The sequence below is a fragment of the Leuresthes tenuis genome, unplaced genomic scaffold, assembly GCF_036924035.1.
Source record: "Leuresthes tenuis unplaced genomic scaffold, fLeuTen1.0.hap1 SCAF_19, whole genome shotgun sequence".
In the NCBI taxonomy this organism is placed as follows: Eukaryota; Metazoa; Chordata; class Actinopteri; order Atheriniformes; family Atherinopsidae; genus Leuresthes; species Leuresthes tenuis.
The window spans coordinates 4,726,338-4,738,385 of NW_027325373.1; the positions used below are offsets into that span (position 1 = coordinate 4,726,338).

The following is a 12,048-nucleotide window of genomic DNA, read 5'->3' on the forward strand; positions in this document are numbered from 1 at the left end:
CCTATTTTATCTTATCTTACTTTAACTTATTGTAATTTAATTCATTCTACTTTATTCTATCCTATTGTTTCATTGTGCTTCGGTTGTGCATTTTTATCTTTCTGTGCAGCACTTTAAGAACCTTGTGTTCATCTTAAATTTGAGTTATATGAATAAAGAGGATTGGATTGGATTGGACTGGACTGGCGACCTGTCCAGGGTGTACCCCGCCTTTCGCACAATGACTGCTGGGATAGGCTCCAGCCCACCCGCTACCCGACTGACGGATTGACGGTATAGGAAATGGATGGATGGATGGATCATTATTTTGTTGAAGGCACAGGCCAGCATTTTGGGGGAAAATTTATAAAGTGGCACCACACTGATAGCCACAATGAAGAAGCTCTTAAAAACTGAACCATTTGTTCCTTCCGGAGGTCACTGTCTGTGGCCACATGAGAAAGAATATCACGAGTCTGATTTATATTGCATTTTTTATCAACATTTGAAAGAAACAACAAAACACCCATTAATGCATAAAAAGACACATGCTCGCTTGTGATTGCTTTTACCTGTTTCAAAGAAGACTCGATTTGCTTTAGGTGGAATGAAAACAACTTCATGAATCGCATCTGGCTTTCAGTGACTGACTCAGCAGCTGTTTCTGTTCTGAACTGGCAACCGAAATCCCACAACTGACTGGTATCCTTCCAGATATGATACAATATCCCAGAATTTCCTAGAGATTAAAGTAATTCCTGAAGAGGAGCTCTCTCCATCTTCCTCTTGTGCATGTCCACCGCAGCTGTTTTCTTCCTTCATGAGGTTTCTTTCTGGTTAAGACAACTATTTAATTTTCTGTATTGCAACCACAAGCAATGCAGCCTATACTGCCAACCTCTGGCGACACTATACAGACACCCGTGTCTGACTTTTCTCTACTTGTTTGTCTCTGGGTTTTTTAGATTTTTAGATATTTGTCTTGCTAGTGAATGAAAACCCAGCTGTTGTGAAACATGCATACTTTATGTAATTATTAGCATTGTGCAAAGTACTGTGCCTCCCACAACTTCATGGATTTCTTCTTGTTGTAAAAAAGCAGGTTTTGTGTTCTTAGCATTTCTTACTTTGATTTTTAGCACTAGTCCATTGACTGTCACATTAATGGGTTAAATTCACTTAGGAAGGTGCACTTCAGGTGGTTATCTTTATAAGGCTTGACAATGTCCTCTTGGACAAAACCAAGAACAGGAGGTTAGAATTTAAAATGAGGTTTTACTCAACAAACGAGCAAACATGGCATCTATGAAAGATAAAAAATCTATTGTTGACCCCCTCCACTGAGGGATTGTGTCAATCCTGACCTGACATATTGACTCAGTGGAACTCGCCTCTTGTGGATATGGGAGGTTAGAAGTCTAAAGTGTCACGCTGGTACTGCAGACGTGGGCTGTTCTCACTGTAAAACTGACTGTACCAGCGCCTGTGCTTCCGGATGGCAGAGTCCTCTTTCACGAGGAGAGGCTTGGAGACGTATTTCTTATTGTTCCAGATCATCACATCGCGCTCAAACTGCACACAGAACAAAAACAGGAGAGATCACTGGACAGAAATGTCAATTCATATTTAGCAAGATTATCTATTTTATTGTTTCAAAAGTCTGAGAAGCATTTGAAAATACTTTTGCTGACTTGCTGCATTAAATTATCATAACTTATCAGCGGGGAGGGGATCTGTGTGAAGTGTTGTTGATTAAATGTCTCTCCACAGTAACCATCAGCTGCTGAGATTTGACCTTCCACCGTGTTTGAAAATGGCTTTTCTTTGGTGTCAATACCACATGGAGGAAAATAATAAACTTTGAAAGGGAACATCTGTTTCCACCTTCATCTATCATCGTTTAATCAACTGATAGATAAGCAGTATATAAAGTAGCTTAAGAGTTGGAGCTGCTTCACAAACACAATTTCCCCTTTTATCGTGAGGCTATTTCCTAGTTCTTCCCTCTTGTGACTGTGTTTCTTCACCATTCAGCTAATTATCAGGTTTAATGAGAGCTGTTTACACCTTTTCTGTGACTGTGTGGTGTTACTTCTGGCATCAGTGAGTGAACATTGCACCCAATGATCTCTCCAAATTAGAGCAATTCTGAATTAGAACTTTTATAGATAAATTTGAATGTACACATGAGAAATAAATAAATAAAATTAGGCTAAAAAAGTTATGTAACAGCCTGTTGCTGTTGGAAAAGAGTAATAAAAATGCAATAATAGCTTGGTGGAGCTGCAGCACAACCAAACAATCTCACACTATGCTACTATGTTTGTAACCGTAGGCGAGAGGAACGTACTGCACCTGAATACACTCAGCTTTGAGAATGAATTTGGGCACCAGAGCTGGAATGTTCGACTGATAAAAGATTTTGTGAGACACACACTGCAACAGAGGCTCCACAGGAGTCACACTTTGGATGATTACGCCTCGTCCCAAGAAACTGTGTTCAAACTGCAGAAACACTATACCTGGACCCACCTGAAACGTACACAAATGAAACAAAGTGTTAAAAAAGGCTTGATTTGAATGAAAATATGTACAGCATTGTGCACTGAAGTTGTCGACTGTTGTGTGAAGTACCTATGGGTAGTCAGTATCCTACCTGCAGTGGACAGCAGTCAGAGAGCTCTCAGCAGAGAAAAATAAGAGAAGAATTCTGACAGGGGAGCAAAGGTCTACTCAGACCGGGCCACGAAAAAGTGAATTTTCCCCATCAAAAACAACCTAAACCTCAAAAACTTCATGGTGGTTCGAGTGAATGCTGTATATAGTTAAAAAGTTAGCAACAGATTTACTTTTTTCTCAACCAAAGAACGTCTGTGTTGCTCCGCATCATTGCATGCACAGTGGCTGCCAAATGGATCCTGCCACTGATTAGCCGAGTTTGTCAGGAGTTGTGTCAGACGCGTTGGACAGATCGCTGCTGCAATTACTTTTCCAAACACTTGAAAGACTGTAAGTGTTTGTGCCTTTCCACGCTAATCACTCATTTTATTGTCTCGTTGTTGGTATTTTGGAATCAGAACAAACTGAATTTTGTGAGTTGAAGCAGATCAGCAGCAAGAAAATTTTAGCTGCCACTGGAAGTACGATGTGCGTAACCACACAGACGTTCTTTGGCTGGCAAAATATTGGCAGATGCAGTGAAGGGGTGTTAAAGTCACCATTTCAATAGTGTTTGCCCAAATCATTGTGGAATTGCTGAGATTTGAGCTGTTTTAGATAACTGATTATGTGAAAACTTGCTTCTCTGTGACCCCTCTTGTGAGTAGCTCTTAGCTTAGCTCCCTTAAAAGAAATCCTCTCTGACTCTTCAAACTGAGAGCACTCTGACTGCTGTCTACTGCGGTTAAGGCCCTGACTTCTCATAAGTACCTCACACAACCACAATGAAAAAAAAAAGAATATACCTTTGAAAGCAACAGTTCCATGAACAAAACTGAATGCTAATTGTCAAATACAAATGCATTTACATGCATGAGTCCAGTAATGACTACAATTTTCAATGTATCTCATCTCACTCTTGCAACATGTCTGCTAAGTAGCTCCTCACAGCTGTTTGAACTGGAAATATAAGTGGTTTCAGGGTAGAGTATATCTTTTCTCCATATACAACTCACTAGATGAGACAAAAACTTACCAGATGCACACTGTTTGGCCAGCGAAAGAGTGTGATTTTATCTCTGATACAGACCCATATCACGGCACTCATTTTCTACATCAGGCATTGATGATTTATTACATTAAATCCTTCTAGTTAACTCAAGTCTTTTAGGCTATAAAATGACTTCCGCTGTTGCACAATGAAAAAAAAGACAACATTAAAACACAGCAGCCATTTAAAGTAATACAGCTACAAACTGCACTACACCTTCTAGATTTACTGTACCTGTCGGGCCACGACATGAACATCTAGCAGAGGCCAGTGATAGCCAAACACAGTAAGTGTGTGTTTTATCGCCATCTGCGAGCAATGCTTGTTGGGCTCCAGTTCTGGCTCCCATTGAACCTTAAAGAGGAAACCAAGGAGGGAACCAACAGAGGCATTCAGACACAGCAGTACTCTGGCCACTAACATCATCATGCTAACAATTTCAAAAAATGGAAGTCTAAAAACTTTTTAAAAGTTCATCTGTTAAAATGCTATAAATTCAGCACTTTGGCTGCCCACAAACATTTAGGGAAGTGCAGAAAGAACGTCACACAGAGACTTGTCTTTTTCATTGTTTGTTTGGCTTCTTTTGCTGATAAAGTCTTTTACCTTCCAGTCATGTCGCAAAAATTCCCAGGTTTTGCTGTTTGTGTAGCGCAGATCTACTCCGCTGATAATTCCCGGGGTGTGCAAGTGATCCAGGTGAGCTATGTCTCCTGCATTTTCAGGAATCTCCTAAATGGAAGAGACGAAGGGCAGTCTCATAATGATGTGAGAGTGAGATGAAGTCTTTTTATCTTCCTAGAGAGTTCTCTGCCTTTATTCATGCAATAAATATGTAAGTAAATCAAACGCCCCAGACTCCCTAGAATAACACAGTGATGCCTGGGCTTACCTGAGAAAACACCTTTTAAATTATTTTAGTCTTCAGATGATCTTAAGTATAATGCTGCATGAAAAAGAAATCCTCACACATAAACACCTACCTCTATGTGGGCATTGATAAAATGCTCAGTTCTCCCCCAATAGACCCACTGGTTATTAGCAATCTCCTGCAGCTCTGGAATGGTCCACTGTGGCTCTTCTCCATCACAGTGAAACCAAATCAGGATCTGTTGGTTGACCTCGCAGCTCGGCCAACAACGCACCTTGGCAAACTCTGGCACTGAAGGACAAATGAAATCCAAGTCTAAATCATAGTTTGAGGGATAGCAAGCGAAGCTTTAATATCCTATCATCACTGAGACATTCTAAGTGACTTCCTCCCTAACATTCTTCTTGTTGAGTTAAATGACCGCTCTCTGGACATCTCAGTTCATACCTTTTTCTGCATAAGGAATCTTCACACATTTGCCATCGTTCCCCCGAAACTGCCATCCATGAAATGGGCATTCTATGCAACTTCCCAACACTCTTCCGCCAACAGCCAGGTTGGCACCCAGGTGAGGGCAATAAGCATCCAGCACGTAGGCCTTCTCATCCTGGCTCCGAAACACTGCCACCTGTTCACCTAGCAAGATTAATTAGACAGGCTTTTAAATCATGTCTAACTGAGCTGCAGGTGATCATTTTCACTATACAGTAGATGATGCATTCAAATTTGATTATGACAAAGCTGCAGTCATCACCTCCTTGTGTTTTGTTATATTTGTTAGTAATTCATTAATTAAAGCTTTGCGTATGACATTTCAATAAGCTGTTTTCTACAGTTTTCACTACATTTTCTCAACTGCCTTTGATCACCGCCCAATCAGGTGGAAAAAACTGGATTGCCCATTCCAAGTTGGGTATGAATTACTTGCCTCAAGTAGAGGCGTTTATGTATGCAATAGTCTTTCATGACTTGGGATAGAAAGGAGCAAGAGAGAGCAGCTTCTCTAGTAATGCAGATGTTGTACAGATCTATCAGGGTAAAGAGAGAGCTCAGTTGGAAGCTAAAGCTGTCGGTCAGGATACATCTGGTCAGGATACCTTCCAGATGCCTCCAGGCAGACCCAGGATCCACTGGAGAGACCGCAAGTCTCACCCTGCTTGGAGTTGTTGTTGTGTTCCGACAGAAGAGCTGGTTGAGGTGACTGAAGAGAGGAAGGTCTGGGAACCTCTGCTTAGACTGTTGCTTCCATAAACCCGACACAGATAAGCGGAAGAAAATGGATATGGATGGATTTTGTGTATTTTCTGAAATGTAGAATTACTGTATAGCAACACTGTGTGGGACCAAGTACCATACGTGGACCCAATCCATGTCACTGTCTGAGTGAAGTGATGTAGAAAACCAGAATATTGCACTTGAACAGCAATGAGTGGTTTTACATGGAAAAAAAATTGTTTTGTTCCCCATCTCAGTAGCTTTTAGCTTGGTTTGCTTGTAAGGATAAGTTTTTTATTATCAAAGAACTGAAAACAACTAGGAAACATCTTTACAAAAAATCTGGAGACTGCTATGTGTAAAAAAAAAAAAAGCCACACAAGTAGGAGAACAATGCACAGTCCCTACGCTACATACTGATTTAACAATGCAGTGTGTTCAGTCAGAGGTCTCTTCAGTTCTGCTACAACAAAGAAAAGTGCAGGAGGTCCTGCACACAGCAGTAACCCTTGGTAATGACTACTTATGATGATCAGCAACAATATATTTTCCTACTAGAGATTAATAAAGCATTCATTCAGTTCACCTCTATTCAGTTCAAACTTAGAGCACTCTGTCTACTGCAAGACACTAACTGCTCATAAGTACTCCATACAACCCCACTTCATAAAAAAGGGTGTAAAAAATTATACGTATAACTTAAATCACTAACAGAAAATAAGTTATTCCAGTGAAAGTAATTGAAGTATATCTGTATATAGGTACATATATGTATGTATGAACTACCATAATGTAATTTTCAACTAAGTTATCCTATTTAGGGTACTATAAAATTCTGAAAAATACAATCCAATCTTTTGGTGCCACAGCACTGCTCAGCTGCCCAAGACTGTTACTGTGGCTAAGTCACAATGTGTGAGGACAGCATTAAGGAAAAGATGTACACAACAGAATCTGATATGGTGAAAATGGATGACCGCAGGGAAAAGTTGGGAGGGAGCCACTGGAGTACATTCGACGCAGTATGCAGATCCTGCAGACCCTGCAGAGAGGCCAGTTTTTGGGTCAGCAGAATTTGGGACAATAAAATGTCAGTGGCAACAGGGAGGACTTGTCCTACTCTAAAGAGAAGAATGAGGAGACTGTGAATATGTTTATATATGAAAAAGACTGAAAAGATCATATTGAGCAAAAAAATTGGCTTTCTGTCAGTCCCTCATCCAAAAATATGCAACCACTGCTTTGCGAATATCCTTCCATGTTGGTGTCCATAGAAAACATGGCTTGTAGCAAGTGTCCATTTTGTCCATGTTAAATTACTGTAAAATTTAAACTTAGGGCATTCACAAAATAACAAGAAATTTCCTCAGCCCACGTTGCTTGGGTTGTCAAAACGTGTGCAGACTATTTATGGGGTCTTTTACATATTCTAAATACCATTTTTATTTAAAAATCTTATTAAATTAATAGCCAACAGAATAACGGCTGATAAAGATGATATTAGTTCCAGCACGCTGAATTAGTCTGCAAGCACAGATGTCACTTTGTGGATGTCTTTTTCAAGTAGAAAAGCTTTCATACACAGTTTGTGTGATGATGTGTTGCAGATGATGTGAGGGAAACATGAAAGCTCCACGCCCTCTTTGAAACCTTTTTGAACTCAAACTCAAAGTAGATCAAACGGCCGCACCACAAATCAAGATGACAGTAACAAATTCAAAAGGGGAAATGCAGATCTGACTAAATCAGTGACAAATAACAGCGTGAAATAGATTCAAATTCAAATAGATTCAGATAACTACATATGCTATAAAAATCTGTAGTCAAGACCATTCCCTGTATCCGTAGTGAGAAAATTAGTAACCACGACACCTGCCTCCATGACAACTTCAAATAAAAAGCAGGTCAAAACTTGTATGAACAGCTTACGGCTTTGTTAATAAAGAAAGTGTTGCCAAGCAGTGTCACACAGAGCCTCACCAAACAAGTACTTGGCAATTGTTTGTGAAATGTAAACACAAACCAAAAAAGAAAATCTTTAAATGGGCTTGTCTTTCATATCTTGGCTGCTATCAAAGTTGAGCGAGGGCAAAAAAACAGTTGGCAGACATCAGGGCTGTGGTTAGGTTAGCTGTGGAAACTAGAATCTAAAGTGCTAAAAATGAGCAATCTTTGATTGAAATATGAAATTAAAACACAGTGTTAACTTAGTTAGACGTGAATGTATACTAGCGCTTATTGAAAATAATTAGTAATTATCTTAAGAAATTCATTTATATCTTTGTGCACCTGAAAACTAGGCTACTTTTTAGTTTCTACTGAATGTCGTTGAGCTGGTTTGTGTTACTTATTTCACAATTAGCCTATATGTCAACCAGTTGGAAATGCAGTTCACCTCCTTTTATGAACAACAGTTGCTTAAACTGACAAGCATATGTGGGCTAGCATTTATTCCGGGTGTTTCTGGTCAACGTTTTGTCCTACTCCTTGTGTCAGTGTCTCCATTCCCCAGCAGTCCGAAGATAGACACTGATTTAAAAAATTTGAGAGCCTTTCACTGAATAAATGGTAAATCTTAAAGACACATTCCAAGACAAAAGTTATTTTGATTACTAAATCTGATTCGATTCAATATTGATTCTAAAATGATTATCAACTACAACTTTGAGTTTACACATTTATGTACATCTGATTTTGTTTGCAGTGCAGTCTTCTTTTTCTTCCTTATGTCCTTATCAAACTATTTTTCTTAACCTCATGATGTTTTCAAATTGGGATCAAGTAAAAGAGCACTGGGAAAGACAACAGTATACAGCGTAGTCTTGGTTGGTCTTTGCCAGTCATTTCAAAATCTGTCTTTCCAACATCTAACAAATACATATTCATGACCAGCCCAGGCAAGGCTTACAACATGTACATCTAACTTTCTTTTATGGGGATCTTTCTAGGCTTACTAACAAGTTACTTATAAAGTGACCATCATCCCACAGGCTTCCATTCAGTGAAAAGACTCCCCAGTTACCAGTAAAAATGATAAAACATTCAGCATCCTTTGGTGATACCCTGGTGTCAACAGTGAAATGTAACAATTCCCTGATTCATCTTCTGTACTTTAGCACAACTCAAAGGCCTGTCTTTAAGGCATAACTTTACGCTGCACTCTACTTAAACATCCCTGAGTTTGAAAAGAACATCCGGTCCATGTACTCCATTTTAGGCTGCAACTGCAGTTACTTTCTTTGTAGAAGATTAGGAATTCAAAAACCTAATAGGATAAAATCAATAATCTAAAATTATACTAAATGTAATCCAAAAAATTAAGCTATTTGGTGGTCTTTAAAATAAGCAATTAGAATCTGCTCAAGCTGCCAGCATATTGATGAATTAGTAATAAATAATCCAACAATAAGACAGAACAGTGACTAAGTCCACTTTGCTTTGTGATGAATATTTCACTTTTATACTTCAAATCAACCTCGCAGATAAAAACTCAAGCCTTAATAGTTTGACTTCAGGTTTTAACTTTTTTTTACGTGCCATTTATTTCTCATTAACCTGCTCGATAGGTTTTGATGCTTGATACTGCTCAGACAGCCTGTCCTTACGCTGATCCACTTGTCTGACTTTACTTGCACCTACTCAGGCTGTGTACTCGAAATTAAAGGGTAGCTTTTTTAAAATGATAATTAAAGTATTTGCATAAACTGCAATAAAACGTTGGTCGATCTAAAATTTAAATCTCACCACCACCGTTTCTCATACCTAGAACAGAGACATTTTTTACTTCTCCCCTCTCCAGCATGTGGGAGTCCAGAACTCGGTACCAGCCGTTCGGGTAAACCGGAGGGTGCTCTCCGATTTTCCTCCTGCGGCGGACCTCGTTTGCAGCCTGCGCTTTGGTGCGACCGTCCTCGACGATGTACCCCACATCCTCGAGTGTTCGGAGCACCTCCACAGGACAGAAGAGCAGTCGGTACAGCCAGTCCACGGTGAGGAGGGAAACTCCGGCGACGATGTAGAGGACTGCCCGTTCTGTTGCACTGCATAGACCCACTTCGCCCAGCGGGGCGTCCAGCGGGTCTCCGACTTGTGAGGCAAGCATCACACCCACACCCAGCCCAATAACAACGGCAGTCTTCGCACTAAACATGCTCCAACTGTAATGTCTCCGCTTGTAGTGAACCACTTACTTGCTCGGCATCAGGTAGCCGAAGTGTCACAATGAGCATCGGACAGAGTTGCGCGTTGACACAGAAGCTTTGGTGACGGCTTTATATATGTCACACCTGGGGCCGAACAGGTGTCCTCGAACACAAAGCTGTGAATGCCGTGACTTGAGGGTATTGTCTTTCCCAAGCAGTTGCTACAACATGCAATGAGTGCCACAGATTAATTAAAACCACACAAGAGTATGTGGAGTCTGTTGGTGGCAAACCTGTCAGACAGCTGACGGATGGGGGTCAGGACGTAGAAATGAACGGAACCATTTCAAACACTGATTGAACAGGAAAGGTTTATAGAAGAAGTTCGTGTCTTTTCTGTGCGTCAAGCTGCTGAAAATATGCCCAGTCCAATAATACAATTAAAACAGCTTCTTTGGGGCGGGTTCCTTGCTCTTTTGCTGCCTATTAGCTATTGTCTAAAGGATATTCCTGGTTTTTATATTTCTGTAACAAAGCAGCTTTCTGTGAACGAATCCTAAGTTCCATCAGAACTGGAAAGACAGCAAATAAACATCCTTGCATTATGCAAAATATCTAAATGAGAAAAAAGGGAAGTCTTGTACAAAATGTGGGGGACAGTGTTCACAAATATCTCTTATTACTTTTCCACAACATGGAGCACTATTAGAATTATCCATCCATCCATTTTCTATACCTGCTTAATCCAACTGTAGGGTTGCGGGGGATGGGTGCTGGGCAAGAGGCAGGGTACATCCTGAAGAGGTTGCCAGTCCATTACAGGGCCACACAGAGACAAATGAGACAAACAATCACACACAGCTCACACTCACTCCTAAGGACAATTTAGAGACACCAATTAACCTAACATGCATGCTTTTGTATGGTGGGAGGAGGCCAGAGTATTTTATATCAGAGAGAACCCACGCATACACAGGGAGAACATGCAAACTCCACACATTGCAAACTCCAGCTGGGAAGTGAACCTGGAACCCCCTTGCTGTGAGGTGACAGTGCTAACCACCACACCACTGTGGAGAAAAAATGAGACAAAAAAAGAATAAGAAAAAACTTTCCAAGAAAGGGTAGAACATCAAAATTTACTGATCAGACAAGAATGTTAATCAAAGAAGTCAAACCTTGAAGAGGCTTCAAAGCTTCACAATAGAAAGACCATGTTCATTTATTCACTCCTCAGACACTCCTTAGGAAATAAAAAAGATGTTTAGAGTTCTGTGATGTAATGGTGACTTGTCCCTGGTTGTACCCCACCACTCGCCCAATGACAGCTGGGATAGGCTTCAGCCCTCCTGCAACTCTGAATTGGACTAAACATGCCATAAAGTGTCACATGTGGCACAAATCCATAAGAGAACAACATCTCCATGGGTGAAGCATGGTGGTGGTAGCATAATGCTATAGAGAAGTTTGTCATTAGCAGGGCCTTGGAAATGGTCCACAATTCAAGGTATAGTGGATGGTACTAAATATGAGAAAATTCTTTAGAAAAACCGGTTTCAGTCTCTCAGAGAATAGAGAATAGAATGGAGGTTCACTTTTCTGCATGATAACAACCCTATGCATTCTGCTAAAAACTAAATTCATGTCGGAAATCTCAGTGAGATTAAGAAAGTGTTGGATAATTAAAATGATTCTGTACAGAACCCATCTATCTTGAAACGCTTGAGCAGTTTGCCAAAGTTACAAAGACACACCCAAAGAGACTTGTAGCTGTACCTACTGCAAGCCGCAAGTATGAACATTCAAGTTTTCTGTTGTGTTTCACAATCAAAATGCTTTCAAGTGGGCCAAAAATCAAATTTCAAGGCCCAGTGTCTGTGTTTCTTTAAGGTTAGATGAGTGGTTAGACGATTAGTTAATTTGATAGATCAGTGACTGAACTAACAAACTGATTTAACCATTAAAAAAACACCATAAACAGTTGTTCTATCAGTTGTTCTCTACAGTTAGTGTAGGAGAAGGGATTCAAGGTCACCAATACAAATTTTTCACATTCATTTCATGGTGTTGCTTTATTCTTTTTCAAGGTCTATACTTAAGTTAATTATCATAGCAAGCATGTTTGATAAAAG

At 40.1% G+C, this 12,048-nt stretch overlaps 1 protein-coding gene across 1 annotated transcript; it reads right to left on the reverse strand.

Moving 5' to 3' along the window:
- Positions 1 to 284: 284 nt before the first annotated feature.
- LOC140276942 (cholesterol 7-desaturase nvd) lies at positions 285 to 9,998 on the reverse strand. Its single transcript, XM_072371803.1, has 7 exons — positions 9,537 to 9,998; positions 5,007 to 5,195; positions 4,672 to 4,850; positions 4,295 to 4,420; positions 3,923 to 4,042; positions 2,335 to 2,511; positions 285 to 1,551 (listed from the first exon to the last, which is right to left on the reverse strand). The coding sequence occupies exons 1-7, from the start codon at positions 9,922 to 9,924 to the stop codon at positions 1,390 to 1,392; spliced, it is 1,341 nt and encodes a 446-aa protein (XP_072227904.1). The 5' UTR covers positions 9,925 to 9,998; the 3' UTR covers positions 285 to 1,389.
- Between the last annotated feature and the right edge of the window lie 2,050 nt (positions 9,999 to 12,048).

Bases quoted from the DNA above. Each gene is read 5' to 3' on its own strand.
- LOC140276942 (XM_072371803.1), bottom strand. From the start codon at position 9,924: ATGTTTAGTGCGAAGACTGCCGTTGTTATTGGGCTGGGTGTGGGTGTG. The intron at 5,196-9,536 runs GTATGAGAAACG...TAATCTTGCTAG, and splicing joins AAAAAATGTCTCTGTTCTAG to GTGAACAGGTGGCAGTGTTT. The intron at 4,851-5,006 runs GTATGAACTGAG...TTTGTCCTTCAG, and splicing joins GATTCCTTATGCAGAAAAAG to TGCCAGAGTTTGCCAAGGTG.